At 47.1% G+C, this 23,451-nt stretch overlaps 1 protein-coding gene across 5 annotated transcripts in view; it reads left to right on the forward strand.

The window, feature by feature from the left end:
• The first annotated feature begins 3,322 nt into the window (after positions 1-3,322).
• SHROOM2 (shroom family member 2) overlaps positions 3,323-23,451 on the forward strand; it is a 128,624-nt gene continuing 108,495 nt past the window's right edge. For 2 of the 5 annotated variants that reach the window (XM_070604933.1, XM_070604935.1), the window contains exon 1: positions 3,357-3,636. In XM_070604933.1, the coding sequence (XP_070461034.1) occupies positions 3,487-3,636 (150 nt within the window). In that variant the 5' untranslated portion in view covers positions 3,357-3,486. Of the gene's footprint in view, positions 3,637-7,509; positions 7,575-23,451 lie in introns of those variants that run through there. The other 3 variants (XM_070604938.1, XM_070604934.1, XM_070604936.1) reach the window with 3 other exon arrangements.

Consider the following 23,451-nt stretch of genomic DNA (forward strand, 5'->3'; position numbering starts at 1 on the left):
TGTAAATATTCCAACTAACAAGATCCAGGGTAAAATCCTTATCAGGTGAAGGGGGGAGTTTCTGCTCCATTTAGCTTTTGTCACTGGGCTAAGATCTGCAGCTAAGTTAAATTCCAATGTTTATAATAACAGCTTATAGAAATCAAGAATAAGATGACAAACGTTGACGACTAAGGGCAAAATCATTGTGCCAAAGTTTTCCTTTAACTGCCCTCTCACCTGTGCTCAGATCTTGACTGACCATCTACAGTCTGAATTCACAGGGACCCTCACACAGATATACTATAGGTCAAGGAGGAAATGGCTAATATTGCTTTTTTAAAAAATATCACATTAAAAGGTGTTCTGGAAAGCTTGACCCCACTAACTGAGCTACCAATATGAAAAGTAAAAGCAAAATTTTGGAAGTCTATCCTCCACTACATTTTACAATTATAAGTCTCTTTTCTTGTTAGAACAAAATACTAAAATAATTTGAGCTTTATTTCATATAGAGGATTAGCTATTGATTAAATCTCTGAAAGTTGCCTATTTGCCTTTTATTCGTTGATTAATTCATTCATTGTTGATAAAGTGAAAGCCGAATTCCTTTTAACTTCACCTCTCTATCAAAGGAAATAAACCTAAGATTTGAAAAAGTGGACCCCCCACCCCCGGGGCAACCAAATGCCTAGATGTGGATGCTCACAGGGTTATGCTCTGTGGGTCCAGCAGAGTATATGCTCACCCTTGTGCCTTCTGAGCACTGAAGCTGAACGTCCAAGAATCGAGATGCTACATACAACAAATGTGCCCTGGCTTTCAAAAGAACAAAAGCTAGATTCTGACAAACATAATCCACTCTTGGGAATTCGGGCTGAGTCATGAGTTCTTAGAAAAGAAAGCTGTCACCACTAGAAGTCTACATGGGTTCAATGTTACACATTTCAGTCACAAGACATTGATATTTTCACAAGACATTTGGCAGGGTGTTGTAATGATATACCGGACATGATACTCAAGTCTAGGTGTGATGGTAACCCCAAAAATGGTGATGAAAGGACTTATGTGGGCCTGAGAGGAGAGCATCGACCTCACAGCAGGCCACACAAGTCTTGGGCCAGTCCCTTTCAGCATATTTATTAATGTCAATATAGACAGAAGCCTTATAAATATTCAAATGATGCTAAGCTGGGAGGGATGCCCAATGTGAAGATTTAAAAAAAAAAACCTCAGCAAAATAATGTTTAGTAAGGATGAACGTAAATTTGCACCTAAATTTAAGGAGTGAACAGTATAACCCTTTTAAGTGACAGATGGGTAATCTGACAACGATTATACAATGAATATAAAATATCAAAGACGACTGTGGCTGCAAAGTCTGCGATTTACGGACAATGAAATCACTACCTCTGCTTTAGCGAATCTAGTGGTCGGAATCTCAGCCCCAGGTAGGAGCTGAGATTTCAGTCAATACCAGCTTGCGGGGAAGCTGTTTTGGACAAGTGCACTTCCAAAAACTCTAAGGTCATTTATATGGTCCTTTATCTTTTGGTTTATCATATCCATCCACTTTTGAAATTTTTTATTTGGAGGTAATTATAGATTCACATGGAATTGTAAGAAATAATATAGGGACGTCCTTTGCGCTCTGCCTCTTCCAATGGTAACATCTGGCAAATCTATAGCACAATATCCCAACCAGGATATTAACAATGATACAATCCACCAAGCTTGTTCAGATTTTCCCAGTCTACACGCACTTGTGTGTGTATTTAGTTCTGTGCTATTAATCAATCTGTGCAGATTCGTGTGACCACTACAGCCAAGATACACTTGAGACTGGTTCTTAAAGGCACACTCCTTAAGTCTCCATTTACAAAGAAAAAATCACCCCATTCCTCTAACTAAAGGCATACTTGACACCGTAGCTTAGAAGTTACTTAGGGAGCAGTAAGCAGTGCTCAAGTACCAGGGCAGGTGCCCACACTGTTATTTCAATCGCCTGGATAACACACAAAAGAGCAGCCATAGACTGCAGACCGTAAAACGCAAACCCCTCACATGACCGCTGAAGAAACTGAGACTAGAGTTGATATTCTTAGTCCCGCCTCTACCAGGGCAGAGCCCAGACCAAGACCCAGGGACCCCTAACTCTCCCTGTCCAGTGCTCTTCTGGCTTGTCCTTACTGCCTACTCCTAGCATCATCACCTGCTAAAAGTACCTGGATGGAGCTGCTCCGAGGAAACAGGTGTTCAGCAGCGTTCAAGCTACGTAACTATAAACAGACATCACGGTTTTTTTTGCAAAGCATGCAAATAACTATCAATGTCGATATTTCTTTATACCGGAGCTTCATGGAAATGGAAAAGGGGCAGGAACAGGTGGCATCCCTTTTCTATCCACAAGCATTCTCTAATTTCAGACCACCCCCTCCCCTTTGTAGGAGATGCAGACGTTGGACATTCAGTCCTTGTGGCACAAGTCTACGAAAGTGAGAACAGGGTTTGAACGTAGACTTCTTGGGCTCTAACTATGGGAAGAGCCAACAAGAGGCCCTTCCTTATCTGGGCTAGGCGCTGCAGGAGGGAATTGGTGGGAGGATGGGCATTCAAACTCTCTGCTCCTGCCCGGACTTTCCAAGCACCCCTCCTGAGGGCCAGCGCTGTGGCCCAGGCTGCGGGGGGCGCCCCTTCCCGGCTCTCCCGCTGCCCGGCGGGACCGGGCCAGGGCGGGCGCGCGCAGAGGGCCCCCGGGAGCCGCCGTGCCAATGCCCGGGGCTGGGGGAAGCGCGTGCGCGCGTGCCGACGCGGGACCGCACGGGCGCCCCCGCCCTCACCTGCACCGCCGCCCGCTGCCCGCGGGCCGCGCCAACAAAGGCGGGGGCGCCGGGCCGGCCGCGCGCTCCAAGATGGAGGGCGTCGGGGGCTCCGGCCACCCGCGCGGGCGCTTCCGCCGCCTCACCTGCCGCGCCCCGGCCTCCCGGGCAGACGGCGGGCGCGCTCCCAACCTCCCGCGGCCGGGCCTGCGCCACCGCCCGCCCTGAGCGCGCGCTCTGGCCCCTGCCCCCTGCCTCTGCCCCCTGCCCGCGGCGCCAGGTCCGGAGCGCGCGCCCCCGGCCCAGCCCCTCTCCGCGCCCTCCCATTCCCGGGCGGCCGCGCGGGTCCCGGAGCGCGCGCCTCCCCCGCCCCTCCCACCCTCCGGGCAGCTCGCCGGAGCCCAGGCGCGCGCCCCGCCCCCTGCCCCGCCGCGCGGCGCGAGCCCCCGAGCGCGCGCCGGCGCCGCGGCTCCCCGCCCGCCGGCCCGCCCCCTCCCGGCGCGCCCTCCCCCGCGCCCGCCGCCCGGCTCCCTCCCCGGCCCCGCCGGCGCGCTCCTCCCAAGTTGCCCAGCAAGTTCGCCAGTGGCCGGCGGCGGCACGGGCGCCCGGAGCCTCCCTCACCCTCCGCCGGCCGGGGCTGCCCGGAGTGCATGGGCGCGGGCCGGCAGGGCCCTCCGTGCCCCGCTCGATGGAGGGCGCCGAGTCCCGCGCGCGGCCCGAGCGCCTGGCCGAGGCCGACGGCGGGCGCCTGGTGGAGGTGCAGCTGAGCGGCGGCGCCCCGTGGGGCTTCACCCTGAAGGGCGGCCGCGAGCACGGCGAGCCGCTGGTCATCACCAAGGTAAGGCGGCCGCGGGACCCGCACGGTGACAGCCCGGAGGCGGCCTCAGGGCGGGGGACTCGTCGAGGGTAGGGGCGCTGGAGGGGGCGACCCGTCGTGTCCCCGGCCCCGGGGCGCGCGTCCGCCCGGGTCACCTGCGGGAACGTGGTACCGGGACACGCATAGGTGTGTGGTCCGGGCGCCACCCCGGCCGCCCTGCGGCGGCTCCCAGCCCTGCTGACTCCCGGCGCCCCACGGAGTTTAAATGGCTCCCGTTCCGGGTCCCCTCCCCTCCCCCTCCGGGAAGGGGCCTGGCACAGTCCCCTGTCACTCTTGGCCTCGCCTGCAGCGGCCTGCACCTGTGGGGCTGTCCAGAGGTCGGGGAGGAACATCCCACGTGCCAGGGGGTGAACAGAGCGCTCCCCACCTGTGTTTGCCTCTCTGGGTCCTTGGTCCTGCACCCCTTATCGCTAGGAAACCCAGACTAGCTTCTTGGTTCCCATCAGCCCATCAATTTTTACTGACTTTCGCGTCCAGCCCTAGAGCCATGGCGGTCTGGATACCTGAAAAACGGACAGAAACTTTTCAGTGTCCTTCATAAAAGTGGGATTTGAGTTCCGTTAATAAGAAATTCCTAATGTGCCTCATCAGAAGCGTGTTGTGTGTGTGTGTAGGGTTTACTTCAGAACTTTGAATTCTCGTTTCGAAACAGAAAACTCATCTTGAAATTTACCAGCAGGACCTGTATAGACCTGTAAAAACACACAAACAACAAACCAGTCCTCCTGTTTTCTTCTTGTTAAAAGTGTCTATTGGTCAGTTTCTCCGGAAAGGGCTGGGCTGGGTCATTCCTAGGAACAAAGTTCCCTTGAAAATGTAAAAATTCTTGGCAACTGAGAGAATTTGAAGGTGACTTATTGGTTTTCTCTGCTTTCCTGCTTCACCACAGCAGGAAGGAATAAAGGGACTGCTAACCTGCCCGGCTAGTAATGAATTTGGGAAGTGGTGTGGCTGTCTTGTTTAGATAGCAAATGCGACAGCAAACTTTTCTATTCTACATTTTCGCTCATTTTTATACTTACAAAACTAGGGCCTTTTGGAGGAGGCTTGTTTAGAAGTGCGTTGAATTCACATTGAACTGGGGAAAGAGGCTATCATTGTTAGAAATTTAACCAGTGTGTAACCTGTTATTGGACTGGATTCTTTGGAAAGAGAGTGGACTTTTGGAGGAGGCTTGTTTAGAAGTGCGTTGAATTCACATTGAACTGGGGAAAGAGGCTATCATTGTTAGAAATTTAACCAGTGTGTAACCTGTTATTGGACTGGATTCTTTGGAAAGAGAGTGGACACTCATGGTGTGTATGTCTTGCCCAGGAAGGCCACTTTCCTGCGGATTTGTAGATTAAAGCATATTCGCCTGTGCCTTCTTAGTAAAGGTTTTATGGGGCATTTCTGTTGGTAAAAGTTAAAAAGATACCAGGTAAATCACTCAGACCTTTTGCTTGTCATGTATTTCTTTTTTAAAAAAAGATACACGATTCCACATAGCTTCCTCAGACTTGTCTTTATAGCAGATAGAGTAAGTTGTAAAACATTATTTAAGGTGAAGTCTTGCTTTCTGGGCTTATGCAGTATAAGAAAGTTGGAAGTCACTTTAAAATTCAGTTGTTTTGCTAGAAGCTGGAGAAAGGGATCCTAGAACAACTCCTTCTTCCTACAGGTACCCCAAGTTCTAAAAAGCCGGATGTATTCTTAGTGGCCCTCTGTTCTCCTTGTCCAAGAGGCCCCATTCTAGAAACTGAAGGAGGTGGGCCCCAAAACCCAGTGGACACACACTAGGGCCTTTTTGAGGCATTTGAGGCAGTTTGCTCCTGATCTGGCTGTTGGTTAGCTCTCATGGTAGTTGCTAAGGTTTTTTGGGGGAAGGTTTGTGGCTAGGCTAGTAGTGGTGTACGTGCTCAGCCTTTCCAGATTGTACTGCAGGATTTTGCAGAAATAAAAATGTTTGTGATTCTTATCTGAGACGCTCAGACATCCTTCCTTAAACTGCTTAGTTTTTATAGATGTTTCAACGAGACTGGAGATTTGTGGTTTCTTTGCTTAGGATGGAGAGGATTCAGGACAGTTTGGGACTTTGGTACTAGATTTCCATGGACAGTTGTGTATACATGTGCGTGTATATATATATATTTTTAAGATTTTATTTTTTTTCCTTTTTCTCCCCAAAGCCCCCCGGTACGTAGTTGTATGTTCTTAGTTGTGGGTCCTTCTAGTTGTGGCATGTGGGACGCCACCTCAGCATGGCTCGATAAGCACTGCCATGTCTGTGCCCAGGATTGGAACCGATAAAACACTGGGCTGCCTGCAGCGGAGCACACGAACTTAACCACTTGGCCACGGGGCCGGCCCCAACATATATATTTTTTAACTGCACGTTGTATTGGCAATATTTTGCATACCTGTCTTTTCTCCTGGATTAAGGCATCAGTGTTACTTGCTTACAATTCAACAGGTGGTAATTAACTGTCCTATTATAGGAAAAGATGAAGGAGAGGGTGTCCACTTACACCCGCTTAAAGAATCGAAATAGACTGTCGTGGTGGAGACTGGGGAAAATTGTTCCACCACCAGAATTTGGATTAATCCAAGCTTTGACTCTTCTTTTCCCAATAGAAAATCTTTAGGGATCATTAAATAATAATTCTTCTAATAGTTTTTTTGTTTTCTTTTTTGCATTTAAAAAACTTTGTTATTAAATAGTTACATATTAGAGCCCTGGGATATTATATAACTTCTTTTCTATTTGACAGAATCTGACTTGGTAGAAGCTTGATCTAGTGTGAGAGGACACAGTCTTGTTATGATAATGAGGGTCTCATTTGAGAGCCTCATACGAGTGTACATCTTAGAACAGGAAGGGATAGCAAGAACAAGGCTGGTTCAACCCCTCATCTTCAGATGGAGAAGTTTTAATAACCCATTTTATAGATGAAACAGCTGAGGCCAAGTGAGGTTAAATGACATGCCCTGCAGTCACAAACCTGGCAAGTCTTGAGAAGGGCCCTGAGGACCAGAACTTGACCCTGAATGTTGCTGCTTCCCCTCCAGTCAGTGCTGTGTGCTTTCATCTGGAGTCAGTTGCAATGCCGTATTAAATGACTTGTCACATCCATTAGTTGAGGGTTTTCAGCCTTGGCACTATTGGTATTCTGGGCTGGATCATTCTCTGTTGTGGGGCTGTCCTGTGCATTGTAGGATGTTCAGCAGTGTCTCTGGCCTCGACCCAGTGGCACTCCCTTCTCCAGGTGTGACAACCAAAAACACTGTCTGTAGACCCTGCCAAATATCCCCTGGGTGCAAAATCGCCCTTGCTAGATTAACTGTGCATCACCTTTGCTTTTTAAAGGATTTTAGCTTTTATAGCTCATGCTTAATTCTTTTTGAACGCCCTGGCCTGTAGGGGGCGGTGTGCCTGGAGGCCCCTGGCATAGCCAGCGGTTGCGTGGAGGGCTGTTTTCTTCTCGGGCGCTGGCCCTGATAATAGGCTTTATTTACATAGTCAAACTCAAACAAATACTTGCTTCATCTGCATTTTTGTAGCTGGAAAGAGGAAATGGAAGCGGGAACTCCCGGGTGCTGTGTTTTATGGACATTCAGCGGGGCTGGTCTTTCTCTGGCTGTAGTCTGAAATTGAAGGGATACTCACTTCCCCAGGAGTGGCACTCTTGGAATTTGAAGTGCATCTGTGAAGTCCCACCAGACCTCTGCTGAAAGGTGGCAGCTGGATTTGTGACCTCTCAATACATTTTACTAGGGCTAGAAAACACACAAAACCCCATTTTTCCATGCTGCTGTCGGAGAGGGAACAGAAAAAATGTCCGTGTCCTAAGAAACTACAAAGACTTGGACTTGTTATCGTGTCTGAGACTGCACTTTGGTGGGGGCGTCTCCGGGCCTGTGTAAGTAGACACGGCATTGTATGTGGTCCCCCTGTTTTTGCATGTTCCTTTCCCCATCCATTCAGCAAATGTAAAACTTCAGTGAGGGTGGGGGAGGGGCCTGATTTCTGAAATGTCACTGGAGGGGCTAGAATTCCATAAAGGAGGTTGGGGATTCCTTAGGAAGCATTTAGTGCGCCAGCTGGGTGTCAGCAGGCCCCCTGCGGCCTCAGGAATGTTTGTTAAGGGGGAGGAATGAAGCTCCAGCTGCTCCTTGTTGCCATTTCTTAGAGCCCCCCTCCCACCCCCCCATGCCAGAGTCTTAGCCAGAAGTGCCAGAGAAGACATTAATTTGGGCCTGGCCTGGTCCCAAGGGCGGCGCCTTTGGGAGCCTGTTGATTTTCAGGTTGCCTTTGGGGAACCAGCCATCCTGGAGGGGGCGGGAGAGCTGTGGCTTGGGATGCCCTGCCTGACTTGCCCTCTCATGGGGCTTCAGAACCTTAAAAACATGAGACAAAGCCCGCAAATGTCTTCCTAGTTCGAATGCTGAAGGTGGGATGGAAGGGAATCAGGGCACATTTGGGGGGTGCAGTACACAGCCAGGTGGCAATGTCCTCTTGGTAAACCCTTAGCCCGAGTGCCTGGTAGCAGAAGGCTCAGGCTGAAGACTGGCCACTGCTAGTGGGTGAGGCAGGGAGGCACCGAGCCACCTAATGTGCCTTCCTTAGTGGTTTGAAAAGGGGCTCCGCTTTGTGGGGTTGCACTGAGTCACGGTCATTGGTTACCCTGAGATTGGGAGGTCTGAGCGAGCGGTGACCTTGGTCAGGACAAATTATTGTCCTGATGTCCTTACATTTGCCCCTGAGAGCCAAGTTCTTTGTCAATTATCAGTAAAGGTTTTGAAAAAAGAGGGATCTGTTGAATTCAGCAGTGGCTCAGGAACCCATGGACCTAAACTCAAGCTCCTCCGTGGACTTTGCTCGATTTCTGTGTTTAAGCCCTGTTCCGCATCAGTTCCTGCACTCAGGCGTGCTGCTGCTTTTCCAGGGGCCAGATAGGAATAGGTGGTGGGTGGGCGAGGCCTGGGGCTCCCTCCGCAGCACACCCAGTGCTGTGGGTGCTGTTGTGGCCACAGCAGCTCGGGGTTCTGGGATCCCGGCTGGGTTCGGAGGCTAGCTGCTGCATTTTCTGAGTTATTGTTTGGATGAATGTCATTCTGAATACTCATTTGTATTTAAGAATTAATAGTACTATTAAAAAAAAAGAAGGTGAGTTTCCTTTCCTGTGCTGAAAGACTCTTTCACTGGGTAGATCTGCTTTGCCAACTGGCATTCAAATGTGTCTTTATTACCCCGTCCCAGCCTGTGCCTAACACCGCCCGCTGAGTTCTCCTCCTTGGTCCTCCAGAGGTGTTGTGGGGGTGGGAAGTCAGGCAGAGAGCCGAAGGCTGGATCCTAAGGTCTGGTGCTTGGAGCTTTGAGGTTCACCTGGTGGAGGAGTCTTCCTCTCTTAGAAGTTAATTTAGCCTGACTCATATCTATAAATCCAGAGGCTTCGACGGTATGAAAAGCTATACACCGAAGCTGTGCACCACACTTCTGTATCATGATGGATTTGCTCTTCTTGGTTCAGTTATGAGTGTTTCTTAACGTGCCCTAACATTCATCTTGGAAAAAAGAAAACTAGTTTGCCCGAGAGCTGAATGTAGACTAGTATGGTACTGAAAGGCTCATAAAAATAGTCGTTTTCACTTTGTCCTAATGAGCTGGGATTTCTTAACTCACCTATTTCATGGCCAAAGAAACTGGGCTCCATGCTTGGGAAGGGCTGGTTTTTCTATTTGGAAAGCCTTCTGGAATTGTCCTCTTGCCAAAGTTGTTTTGTGTCAGCATGCAAATAAACCTGGATTTGTAGGTTTCTTTGGGGCTCTGTGGAGCTTTTCTTGTACACGGGGTATGGTGTAAACATTCAACAAGATAATTTAAGGATTTAAAGGCTGAACAGACTTTTTATTCAGGTCTTGTACTTTCAAACCCTGTCGTCAGGAGTGGGGCAACACTTTGAGGAGAAATTCTGCAGGTTCTGCAGGCCACAGCTCTTCCAAGTGGAACCTGTCACCCGCATGAAAGATTTTGAAAGAGCTCGGGTTGCATGTTTGCTCTTTTTGGCCTTTTTAAAACCTTGCCAGTGTCCGGCACAGGTTGGGTATATTCTGGAAGAATTGTTTTCCTGTTACCTCATTGGATCAAACATTTGCCCTGGCCTTTGGTAGCTCGAGCATGTTTGGGTCACCAGTGTAAATGTTAAGGCTTCTCTTTGGGGGAACATATCTTAGTAGAAGGGCAATAAGGTATCATTAGAAAAAATAATTGGAATAACTTCATTTGTCTGAACCTCAAAATCCAAGATGTTCTGAATTGCAAGGCAAAAGTAACGTTTTTTTCTGCATGTTGAGAACCTGGGCAGTTTCTTTTGTCCGGAAGATTGGCCCTGAGCTAACATCTGTTGCCAGTCTTTCTCTTTTTGCTTGAAGAAGATTGTTGCTGAGCTGACGTCTGTGCCAGTCTTCCTCTGTTTTATGTGGGATGCTACCACAGCATGGCTTGATGAACAGTGCTAGGTCCGGGCCCAGGATCCGAACCTGCAAACCCCAGGCTGCCGAAGCAGAGCGCACGAACTTAACCGCTACACCATTGGGCCGGCCCCCTGGGCAGGTTTTTTTTTTTTTTTTTTTTAAATCTCCAGAGTATTAAGTTGTGGGGAATGTCGGCTGCCTCTCTTGGATGGGGAAGGAAAAGGAAGAGCAGTGTGCGCGCTGGGCTGGAAAGGGTTGGGAATTCTTTTGGCCAAAGGTGACTAAGACTCTCAGGTCAAAGGCGAATTGTGAAGGTCAACAAGAACCCAGGCAGGGAGATTCCAACGCTCTAAAGGCAACATTTTTACTTATTCATGGAAGGAAAGGGACAAAATGTTAGTGTATCTTTTTGAGTTTTGTTTTAATTTTATCAAAGTGGTTCTTGCACAGTTTAACTAATCCCCTAGTTCTTTAGGGCTTGTTATCATACCAGCAGCTCTCCCCACTGCCATCTCCCCTTCCCTGGAGACAGCTACTGCAACTTGGAGCTGATTTCTTTTGGCATTTGCTTATATTGTATAGTGCTGCTCCATTTGTTTGTTCCTTTTAGGGGTAGCTGTTGACTTCCCACTATAGAACTTTGGGATTTAGCCCTTTTTCCACAGTACCTCCTTCCCACCAACTACCAAGGCATGTTTCTAGGGCCCCCACATCCCTGATGTAATTACATCATAATTTTGGTTAGAAGAGGGTTTTTCAGCCTTAAGACTATTGATATTTGAGGCCAAATGCTTCTTTGTGGTGGAGGCTGTGCTGTGCATTGTAGGATGTTGAGCAGCATCCCTGGCCTCCACCCACTAGATGCTGGTGCCACGCCCCACCCCAGCTGTGACAACCAAAAATGCCTGCAGGCATTGCCAGATGTTCCTTGGGGGACAAAATCACCCACATGGGGAACCACTGGGTTAACAGTATTCAGTGCTTACATTATTTTGATTGCCAGTGCTATCACTGCTGAGCCTGGTAGTACGTACTATGGTTATTTTTCCTGCACAAGTTTTTATAATCACTAAGGCTAATGATAGCTTTGTTTCTTTGCTTAATTCCCTATCACTTATCATTAATTCATTCTCCAGATCTATCCCAGTTGTGAAAAATCTCTTAATAAATTCTAACATACAGGGGGTGGTCTTTTGAGATCTTCTCTGTCTGAAAAAGTCATGATTTTCCCTTAACAATAAATGGCTTGCTTGGTGTCGAAGTCTCTCTTGGAGACAGTTGTCCCTCAGCACTTGGCACGTGGTGCTCCCTTCTCCACTGGTGTTCAGGACTGTGGGAGAGAGGACAGCCTTTTCTGCTTCTTCAGCCTTTGCACTGGCTCTAATGGTTTCTTATTTTTTACTTCTTTATATTTTTGTTCTTGGGAGATTTTGTGCAACCTTACCTTCCAATCCTTCCATTGATTTTTAAATTTTTGCTCACAGTTTTTCCAAATTCCAAAGTTGTTTTGTTGTTGTTCTCAAATGTTCCTTTTTGATACCATACTGATCTTGTTTCTTGGTTCTTTCATATTTTTGATGATATTAAGCTGGCTGTAAAAATGTCGTCTTTCTGCATAGATTCAGTTTCTGGGCTTTGCTGCTTTTGGGGGCTGTTTTGGCTTCTTTCTTCCCTGTTAGAAGCTTTCTTGAATGTCTAGTGGTCCTGGGCCGTCTGCAGGAATTAAAGAGTGGCTGACTCCAATGCTCTGTGGGGGCTCTGTGCATGTGGGGAGTGATCTGGTAAGGCTGCTTCCCTGGGGACTCCTTGAAGGCCACAGCTTTGATTGGGCTGGCTATATCCTTGTCAGACAGTAATATTTTCCTCTACTGAAAGTAAATTTCCAGTATCAGGCAGATTTGAAAGGTGAAGCGAGGTCTCCAGTTTAGGGGACCCTTGCTTTGCTCAGTGAGGTGAGAGTGGTCACCTCTGCCCCCCATCTGGAGGGAGAGTCTTCGCTAGAGCTAAGTGGCAGGGCTTACATTCATAGGTGGCTCTTGCACTCGGTCCCTAACATTTCCTAATCCTTAATCCTACAGGCTGTCAAACCAGAATCATTCCTGTTTTAGTATGTTATCATGGGGATTAAGTGAGGCAACATGTCAAGCTAGCTCTGCATCCCTCCTCCCATGCTCCCTTTTCCCTACTAATCCTGCTTCACTAAGAATTGAGAAAACTATCAAAAATAGTGTTAATTTATTGAGCCACTGATTTACTATGAAAAGACTTTAAGCTGGATTTTGTATGGCAGCGTTTTAATCTCTCCTAGAGATTTTGTTACTGATTTTGACTGTTTAGTATGGGATTTGTAGAAAAGCATTTCATTAAAATACACATCTAATGCCCAGCACCAATACATTAGTTGTGCTATTTACAGTCCACTGGAAGCGATTATTTCCTTCTTCCCCTCCCAATTTGTTTTTAATAATAATGTTTCTTCTTTTTATAACATTAATGAAGGGTAGCCCTTTTAGATCAATGTAATATTCAGAAGAGTAGGATTTTAGAAAAGTGGTTTTGGAAGTAAAAATAGTAGGAAATATGAAGGTGAAATATCCCCATGATAACAGACTCCATTTCTTCACTGCTTTGCTCTCTGGCAGGAGAAGATCTTTCAGGGAGTAGAGTTGGACCCACAGGCGTGGCAGAGACCCTGTCTCCTCCTCCTTCTGGACACACTGCTGGACTACATTTCCAGCTTCCTTTGCAGCTAGTTGTGGCCGTGTGACAGTTCTACCCAATCAAATGCAAGTGCAAGTGTCATCTGCCATTTACAGTCTGCCCTACTGCCCCCCTCTGGTTGTCTGGGATGAAGATGGCCCTAGGGCAGAGCCTCATCAGCATGGGTCCCTGAATGACTGAGGAGATAGCTGTCCATGACATGCTTACCCTCCCAGTGGTACCATTACCTGAGCAAGAAATAAGCCTCTGTTGTATTGGGGCCGTTACGTATTTCTCGGATTACTTGCTGTAAGAGTTAGGCTGTTCTAACAAATGAAATCTGGAGAAATCAAAAGTTTTCCTTTTAACAAATCACCTAGCTTTAAGAAACTGAATATGGCATGCTTAGTTGACCCCCATATGGGAGGGAATGATTACTTACTTTGTAGAGGGACCCACTGTGGGTGTCCAGTTAGTAAGGAGCTTATTCTTTGCACACTCGTGACAGAACATGAGACCTGTATGCCCATGGTTTCAGTTTATTTCCACCTTAGCTTTCTCTCTCAGCTGATTATTTAATTTTCACTGTCTCTTGCTTTACTTCCCTCCATGCAAATGATTGCCCTGGAGCTATGGAGAGGTGGGGCAGAGGCAGGGAGAATCCCCAGTCCAGATAATCAGCCCTCAGGTCGGCCTGGCCAGTGGAGAGGAGGGTGGGTGGCCCGCTGTTGGTGTGATGTCGGGGACTGGACTTTTCTCCTTGCTGAACCGTCCTTTCGTTCACTGCCTTGGTTAAAGTGCGGATGATGTTGCCTGGGAGGGTTACACATTAAATCTTCATTAACAGAGTTACCTTTATCAGATTAATTAATTATAATCTTGTATGGCAGACTTTTTCCTCTGGGGAATAGAATGTTGACACATGATTTAGAACATGGAAGAAAGGGAGATAAAGATGAGTGCAGAGTAAAAGCAGCCTCAGGGGGAAGGTGGAGCTGGTGTGGGGATCTGAGGGTTAGGTGGCAGGGCCTGCTGAGGTGGAGGAGAAGGAGGGCCTCTTCCCTTCCAGCACCTGGAACGCCTATGGAAAGCTTGGGAAAGTGACGTGGGCGAGGACCGGAGACCTGGAGCCTCAGGACTGGTAACCCTCCCTGGCTTTCCAAGGAGGTGAAGGTGCTTCTTTGCCTATGGCTTGCAAATACTGAAGCCGATGAAATTTTGCATTTACGTTAATTGTGCCTGTGTTTGTAAATTTGTAAGCATGGTGATACTTATTTGTGCTAATTGTACATGTGCTCGTAAATTTGTAAGCATAGTGATTTTTTTCTTGGTGCAGAAACATTAAAACCATCTTGAAAAAATTGAAAATAAGGGGAAAAGATTGATCAGTAGCCCCAAACATAATAATCTTATTTCTGGTGGTACAGCTATATTGATTTATTTTGTCTCTGTGGAATTCTTTGCTTTGCACCATGTAGATCCAATTATTAATTGCTTGAAGGTAATTCTCTTAAGAATTACATCGTCGACAATCTTTGGAATCAGATGAAGCTTAAAGGAAGCTTAGTTTTGTATATACCACTAGGAATTTAAAAAATGACATGTTTGGTTATTGTAGAATATATTGAGTTTTATCATTTAGCTTTTCCTAGACAGGCATATTAAAAAAAACAAAACCCTTAACTTCTGGAAAACTAAGTACTTTATATTATTCAAATATGTCAGTCTTTAAAACAGCTGTATGCTTTTTTAATATGTGCAACTTTTCTTTTTAATTTTCCTTAATGTTTAGATGCCCTGAATCTTGAATGAAAGTTAGGAAAGAAAACATCTGCACTTGAAAAGATAGGCCTGCTGCTGCTTGAATCATATTTATTTTGTGTTGATTTAACCAGAGATCTTACACAGCTGATGCCACTGGGGTTTACAAGCTGGTGGGGGCGGTTGGTGGGGGGTGGTGGGCCCGGCGCTATTCCCACTCTTCCGCCCCATTTTCAGTGGCTGGTGTTTTGGAGAAAAGTAATTAGAACCTCATACCACTCTGTGTAGTTGTGAAATTTTACCCGCAAAGGCAAATTTTTCATTCTCTGCTGGTTACTGAAGATGCTCCTTCTTGTGCCCTGAGGCAGGAACTTGGTTTGCTTTTATAGGGTTCAATTCTCAAATTACCCATGCTGTAATTGCAGGTCTGAAAAAGATGTCTGATTTGTGTGAAAACTCGTACCCCTTTCTTTCTGACCACTGTACCAGTGGCCTTTGCTGGCCCTTTTCTCTTGTTGTCTGCTGCAATGCTGGTTTCTCTTGAAGGTCCTTTCTTTATCTCCCCTCTCTCATCTAGGTGGTCTCATGTGCCTCTTGGAAGACAGCTCGTGATCTCCATGTGCAGTGCCAACTTCTAGAACAGCCCTTGGGGTGTTGCTGAGGCCCTGCAAACTCAGTGTTGTCTAGATGGAGATCTTTCATCTTCCTTTACCTTCCGTAATTCTCCTCCTGCATTTCTAGACTGGTCAACAGGTTTATCCCCAAATCTAAAAGTCATCCTTGATGTCTCTCTCTCCTTGACCTTCCACAGCCAACTGATTGCCAAGTCCTTTGGAGCCCAAATATCTTGTGTTTGTTGCTGCTTTTTCATCCCTGCTTCACTGCCTCCATTTTTGCTTGACCAAAAGTCACAGTAGTCTCCAACTCTCCATGTGTCAGACTCTTCTAGACTTCCAGCTGTAGATGTGCCAAAGCAGTAATCTGGTTCTCATGCTCTTGCTGGAAAGGCCTCAGTAACCCCTCATAGAACACTTTAGCTGGGTATAGAAGGTTCTTCCTGTTTTTAGCTCCTGCCTATTTCCAAGCCTCATCTTCTGCTGTCTTCTCTCCCACCTTGATCCTTTAGTCCTGCACTGTCCCTTGTGGTAGCCCCTTGTCATATGTGACTGTTGAGCAGTTGAAATGTGGCAAGTCCAAATTGACAGGTACTGTAAGTGAAAATACTGGATTTTAGACTTAGTCTGAACGAAAGGGTGTAAAATATCTCATTAATACTTTCTTTAAGGGGCGGCCCCTTGGCTGAGTGGTTAGGTTCGTGCTCTCCTCTTCAGCAGCCCAGGGTTTCACCAGTTCAGATCCTGGGCATGGACATGGCACTGCTCATCAAGCCATGCTGAGGCAGCGTCCCACATAGCACAACTAGAAGGACCTGCAGTTAGAATATACCACTATGTACTGGGGTGCTTTGGGGAGAAAGAAGAAGAAGAAGAAGAAAAAAAAAGATTGGCAACAGATATTAGCTCAGGTGCTAATCTTTAAAAAAAAAAAGATTGAAAATAATAATTTCTTTATATTGATTACATATTGAATAATATCTTGGCTTCAATGGGTTAAATAAATAAAATATATTAAAATTCACACATTTACTTTTTAAAATGTGGCTCCTACACTATTGAAAGTTATGTGTGTGGCTCTTGTTAGATTTCTGTTGGACAGCTCTGCTTTAAACCCTTGTTAGGCAAAGTGTGGTCCTTGGGAACTTGGGAGAAATGCTGACTCTCAGGCCCCACCCCAGACCTACCAGATCAGAATCTGCATTTTCACGAGGGTAAATTTGCCAAGCATTGCTTTGGGGAACTATTTGCTGGTCCCCAACATCCTATGTGGTTTGAGGCTCTGCGAAGTTTCTTTCTCTTGCTTTCTCTCTGAGGCATTCAGAGTTGAATGGAGGGCTTCGCTCACATTGCACCTCCCAGGCAAAGTGGCCCCTGGCCCTCGCTCCCCACGAGGCGCCGTCTTCCCGTGGTGCTCTGCATGGGCCTGTTTAATCAAGGGCCTTGCAGCATCCTTGAGCCTGATTGACTGGGACATCCCGGGAGTAGAGACCGGCTCTTGTTGATTCTTGGAATCCCGGTATAGCTCCTGGCCCGAGGTGACAAGGCGCTGGTCAAGCGTTGATCCCTGTAACAGGGTCGGCCTCAGGCCACTGCTTTGCTTCAGGCTTGGAAGTTTGGGGGTGAAGGTCAGAGTCCCCCCACGTCCAAGCAGGTCAGGCAGGGCACCTTTTCCGTGAGCCACGGCCAAGGGGACCTGTGGGGAGGCCTTGGATCTAAGGAGACTAAGGAAAGGACTTTAGGTGTTTCTAAAGAACAAGGCCTTGGATGTTGTAAAGTCATTAGGAAACGGTGCTTCCACGGCCTCACGGCAACGTGGCATCGCATGGAGGGCGTCATGTGCAGTGGAAAGAAAACCAGTGTACAGAACTGTACGAGTGGTCTGACCTGGAAAGGAGGTGCCCCCTGCCCCACCAAAAAAAAGTAGAAGCAGAGAAATCACAATGGTTGTGTGAGAATCCTGAGAGGAAAGTGACTTGTCCTTTCCTCTTTTCCACATCGCTTTCAGCGAGGTGCTGCTCGGTCCTGAAAAGGCATGCTCACGCATTTAAAGGAAGACCTGCTGAAAGGCCCCTGGGGTAGAGGACCAGCTGGCTGTCCCCTGCTCTCCCCTGTCCCCTGCTGCATTTCCCTGTCTTTACTGCTTCCCAAGTCCCTTTTAACCAGAGTTCAATGTCATGGAGAGGTTGGGGAGGTGGGTAGCTCAGTGAGTGCGAGGAGGCAGAGAGCCTGCTTTGTGACCATCCTGGGTGACAGGAACACCTGAGCATATGTAACCCCAGGCTGTCGGCCTGAACAAGCCCAGCCTGGCGCCGTGGGGAGGGTTGCCTTCTGGATTCACATAGTGGCCGTGACCTGACTCCTTTGCAGTCCTGGCGGCCCTGAGAGCGTTCTGATCTCTGAGGCTTTGAGAGTTCCTTCCAGGTCTGCACCCTCTTGGATTAGAGGTGGACTGAGTGCTTGAGGAAGCCATTCTGTTTCCTGGGGTGGCTGGAGGGGGTGGGGGAGGCCTGCCTGCAGTTCTTTTCCCTTGAGTTTTTAAAATTTTTAAAAATTGAGATGTAACTCACCATAAAATTCACCCTTTCAAAATGAACAGGTCAGTGGTTTTTTGCATATTCATTTAGTTGTGCAGCCATCACTCTAATTCTATCTAAATGATGAACATTTTCGTCACCACTAAAAGAGATGTGTCCGTTAGCAGTCACTTCTCTTTCCCCTCCTCCCCAGGCCCCTGCAACCACCAATCTACTTTGTGTCCCTATGGATTTACGTATTCTAGATATTTCATATAAATGGAATCACACAATATGTGGCCTTTTGTATCTAGCTTCTTTCACTCAGCATAATGCTTTTGAGGTTCATCCATGTTGTAGCGTGTGTCACTACTTCACTCCTTTCTATGGCTGAATAATATTCCACTGTGTGGGTAGACCGAATTTTGTTTATCTGTTCATCAGTTGGTGGGCATCTGGTTGTTTCCACCTTTTGACGATTGTGGATAATGCTGCTGTGGATATTCACACATTGACACGGTAGCCTTTGTGTGGACGTACGTTTTCAGTTCTCTTGGGTGTTTTCCTCGCATTTCTACTTTGTCACACACATACCAGCCTTGGTACCTGTGATTCTCTGAGCAGAGGGGCGTCATACCTCTGATAAATCAAAAGAATAGGATTGGTCATTCTGGCTTTGAGGCTGTTTAAGCAGAATTAAAACTAACAATTTTAAAATCTTAAAATGAACAGTTTTCAAAACTCTTGGGATTTTTGTTTTAACACCACCAGAGGGGATGTGGACCCCTGCTCTGACAGACGTGGTCGGGTCTCACCTGGCCCCTCAGAACACCGCAGACACCATGTGCCTTGGTTCTCAGCGTCGTCTTTGTCCTCAAGATGCAGCTAACAGTTTCTAAAGGCTTACCATTGGCTGTTGCTGTTTGCTTTCACGCACGTGTGGAGAATCTCCAGCAACCCTATGAAGTGGACACCGTCATTTTCCCCATTTTGCAGATGAGGGTAGAGATTTGCCTAATGGGGAGACTGTACCTGTTGCCCTGGCAGGTGTGTTTGGGGCCCTTGCTCAGGTGTGTGCCACCTGGCGAGGTGGTCCTCAGAGGAGAGTGAAGCTGCAGCCTGTGTGCATGGGAGATGCAGACAGACCTTCTTGGAAGGAGAGCATCATCCCTCCCTCCTGGTGCCACGTTGACCTCCATTCTTCTGTTGGCATCATTGGAGGATGCCCTTTGCCCCATCTTGTGGGGTGATTCTGGGGCTCAGCGAGGCATCCCCTCCTTGGGAAATGAGCCGCTCTCTCTTTCCAGTAACACAGCTTCAAACGAAGATGAAAACCTCCAAGTCTTGAACCTTTCTGGTTCTGTGTCATGAACCCATACTACAGGGGAATCCCTCATAAACTTAACCTTTCCAGGGTTGGGAGGCTTTGATATTGTCTGTATATAGCATTGTAGAGTTTATAGAGTTTGCTGTTGAATATTTCATTTTCTTTCCCCCCTGGTTTTGTAACAAGCCCGCTGGGAGGTTTGGCTGAGGCTCTTTATATTCACAGGTGGGAAAGCAAGGCCCCAGCGGCCCTCTGCAGGTCATCGTAGGTGGTCAGGGGAACTAGGACTCTAGCCTGGGCCTTTGAGTGCAAAAATGCATAGCTCTTTCTTCCATATGACTTAAAAAAAAATCTTTCTTAAGATTAATTTTTAAAGTATAAAAATCCTCAGGATTTTATAAAATTAAATGCCCCCTGTTCTCTGAAATCCATATGAAGTGCTAGAAGTCTCAACTTGACAGTAAAAATGCTCCATATTTTTAATATTTGGATGATTGTCTATAAATTAGAGCTCAGCAAACTTTTTCTGCAAAGGCCCAGAGAGTAAATATTTTTAGTTTTGTGGCCCAAACTACCACTCTCTGCAGTTACACCCAGAAAACAGACATAACCAATATGTCAACGAAAGGGCCTTGAGCCAATAAAGCTTTATTTACAAAAGCAGGAGGTGGGCAGCATTTGGCATGCTGGCTGGGGAATTGCTACCCCCAGCAAGCAGTGGTTTTCAAAGTGTGGCCCCCAGACCAGCAGCAGCAGTATCACCTGGGAGCTTGCTAGAAATGCAGTCGTGGCCCCCACTCTAGACCTGCTGAATCCTAAACTGGGGGTCGGTTGGGAATCAACCAGGCAATTCTGATGCTGGCTCAGTTGTGAGAACTGCTGCTCTGAAGAGGTGAGGCCCTTCTGCCATTTGCATCAAAATTAACAAGTATAAACCCGCTGGACCACCATTATGGGGCCCAGGAATCTGAACTTTAACAATGGTCCCAAGATGGTCTTATGCACATGAAGTAAGAACCAGTTTCTAAAACAACACTTCTCCGGACCAGTGGAGGAGATGGGGGAGATGTCAGGGAATTTTTTCACACTAGGGCCTGGACTTCAGTGAGGCGGTTAGTGAGAAGGGGGGTGAATGTGGCAGATTGTGGTGGGGGTGGTCTTGTGTTACCTTATTATGGCTGTGCCCTGAGTCCCTGGTCCCAGAAGGTGGATTTCTTTCTAACATCTCGTGTATCCGGAAGCCAGGAGTTTCTGGAATTTAAATTAAGCCCTTCTGCTAATGACTATCACACTACCGCGTTTGCTCATGTATGTTCAAAACTGAAAATGGGTAGAGAACATACTGTGTGATTCCGTTGGTGTCAGATGTCCAGCACAGGGAAACACATAGAGACAGAGCAGATTGGTGGTTGTTGGGAGGGCGAATGGGAAGGGATGCTAACGTGCATGGGGTTTTTTCGGTGGGTGATGAAAATGTTCTAGAATTAGTGGTGATGATTGCACAACTCCGAATATACTAAAAACCACTACATTGTACATTTGAAAGGGTAGCTTTTATAGAATGTGAGCTATAGCTCAATAAAGCTGTTAGTTAATAAAAGGAAACGGTTGGAGGTGTTCAGCCTTATTCTTGAATTGCACAGACTGGGAAGGCCCCTCATAGACCTGTCCTCTGGGTAGTTCCTCAATGGCCCCGCATCATGGGCATCATAGGGATTCATGTGTGTTGTGTTGGTGTGCTGGGGCTGGCCCAAGGGCAGATGGCCTGGGGAGAGAGTGTTTCCTGACAGCTGGAAGGCCCCTGGGCTTGGGGGGCCGCTGTTGCTGTTAGAGGAAGGGGAGGAGGCTGTGGCCGGCAAGGCAGGCAGGAGTCCAGGCCTTGCTCCAAGGGTGCTGGGAGCCAGGGAAGGTTTTTAAGCAGGAGGTGGTCACTGCAGGGGTCTCTGGCAGCAGAGGGGCAGGTGGGTGCAGGAGTGCAGGGAGGAATCGGGAAGCCTTGAGCTACTAGTGGCAATAGGGAAAAGTCAAGGGATCTGAGTGGTGCCCCTGAGGCACAATAGGGTGCACCTGGTGTTTGGATGGAAGATACTGGAGATGGCACCTGAACTAGGTGTGTGGCTGCAGGTGCTGCTCGTCTCTCCTTGTCCCACCCGGTGGAGGCCAGGGCTGAGCAGGGATGAGAATCCTGCCTCCTAGATGTGGGTGGTACCTCCAGTGAGCTCTGTGGAGGGAACAGGTGCGTCCAGGGCATACCTGGCCATTCTCTTTGCCCAGGTGTGCTTGGGTGATGGGCAGGCGCTGTCTCAACAAGCTCGCTCAGGGCCACGTGGAGCAGGTGTGCCGGGCGCCTCCCCATGGGCCTCTGTCCTTCCCAGTGGTTCCCGACAAACACTTGGCTTGCTTTGCTCCTAAGTGTGTTTTCCATTCTCTGTTCTAACTGCTTCTAAAGGAAAGGAAGCAGTTGGTTGGAAAAAATTCCCTTTTGAGAGTAAGAATTATTAGAAAGTAGTTGTCCTGCTAAACCATTTGAGTCACTTTGACTTAAATTTTCTTTTTATGAAACATCATGAGTTGAAAAGGATGTCACAAACAAATACAAGAGAGCTGTTGGTTGGGCTTCTCTGGAAAGGAAGATTAGAGTCTTTTTCCTTTTTCTTTTTTAAAATAACATGAAGCCAGCAATTCCTGGAGGGGATTAAATGTCATAATCATCATTTCAGTAGCTCAAGAAGTGAGGAGGTAGCTGAAGCATCCCTTGTCCCTATCACTGACAAACAGTTATGAAGAGTGTCGCTACATGGAAGTGTATTCAGTCTTAAGGGATTATAGACCGTGGGTAGAAATGGCCTCTGTACTTAATAGAGAAGGTAATTTAAAAGTTCAGTCTGCGTGGGAGAGACAGTGAATATTAAACAGCTCTGGGCTGAGCTGCCTGAAGTCTGGGGACCCAATTCCAATAGTAGCTTTTAAAGCCAGACCTGCCCTTGGGATTCAGCCCCAAGCTGTAGCCCAATATAAGTAGTACTAATTTCCACGAAACTAACTCATCAAATGAATTGCCTGTCTAATTTTGCCCAGATTAATAATCATTATGGTTATGTGACTACTGCCAAATTAATTGTAGTCTCGAATAAAATTGTAATAGAATAAATCTTTTCAATGTTTTGTTTTCAAAGATTTCTTGTTGTACTGAATCATCATAAGATTTTATTGAAATTGCCTCTATAAGTAATAAGATTTTATTTTTGTAGTTATGCCTTCCGTTCAAGTAAAAATGTATAGTGTGCCATGAAAACTTCAAGTATTAGTTGCTTTTCTCAGACAGAGTCAGGATCTGCACAAAGTCACTTTTTTTCCATACTTTGTTTTGCTTTGGGTAGTAATCATGAAATTGTGTTTCACATTTAAATAGAGAAACAACATTTAGGTTTTCGGTGAACGAAGTTAGTATATTCTGGGGTTTCCCTCAGATCTCTTTAAGTTCAACTGTTTAAACATTAAAAGATCATTGATTGCTAGTAAGAGCAGAGAACATAGAAGTTGGGATACATAAACCTAGGAATCTTCCACTGATTCTCCCCACCCCCAGGAATCATGCTTTTGGACAAAAGTCATTGCATGGAACCTGTCTTGGCTAGCTCCCAGAATTCAGAGCCTCCGAGTCCAGGGAATGATAGAAGCATTCTGGGTATTGGAATGCCAGCCAGTGGATCAGTAGCCCCGCTGTGCTTCTGTGATCCCAACACACAAGAATTCCGCCCTTTTGAACTGTGCAGGCTCTTAGCTGGGCCGGCCGGTTAGTGTGGCCGTTTCCCCGGTTAGGACGCTGCCTCACGGTTCTGAACCTGGGGAGTGTGGGGAGAGACGCTCCCAGGCACACATTCCCCGAAGTGTCCTGTGGGCTGCATCAAGCGGCTGCCCCCCGGCCCTGGGCCTTCTCCAAAGGCTCAGGATGGGGAGGACGTGGGGGGTTTGCTTTCGTGAAGGGACTGGAGCAGTTTCAGTTCCTTTGATGAAGTCTCTCGTTTTCACATGCAAGAGAGTAAAAGGAGGAAAGATTTCTCTTGGATGAAAGTTCACTGTTCTTACGTTGGGAGCTTTGGAAAAATAGCACTTAAATATTGAAATACAAAGGTTATGGAATAATATGTGCTTGGAATAACATTAAAGGACTCTAGAAAATTCAAGTTTAAAAAAATTCTCTTTGAAGTTCAATATTAAAGAAAAAAATTGACTGCTCTTGAAAAAAATGAAAGGAATTGCGAGGAATGTATTTTAAGCCCGCTTCATTCACGGGAGTAATTGCCCCATGACTCTTTCTCCCTAGTTAAGGGACCACGTTCACTGTGTAATTAGTCCTTGCTTTCAAGAACACAATATTTGTACAAATAATCCCATGACAGCA

This window comes from Equus przewalskii, chromosome X (genome assembly GCF_037783145.1).
Source record: "Equus przewalskii isolate Varuska chromosome X, EquPr2, whole genome shotgun sequence".
Lineage (NCBI taxonomy): Eukaryota > Metazoa > Chordata > Mammalia > Perissodactyla > Equidae > Equus > Equus przewalskii.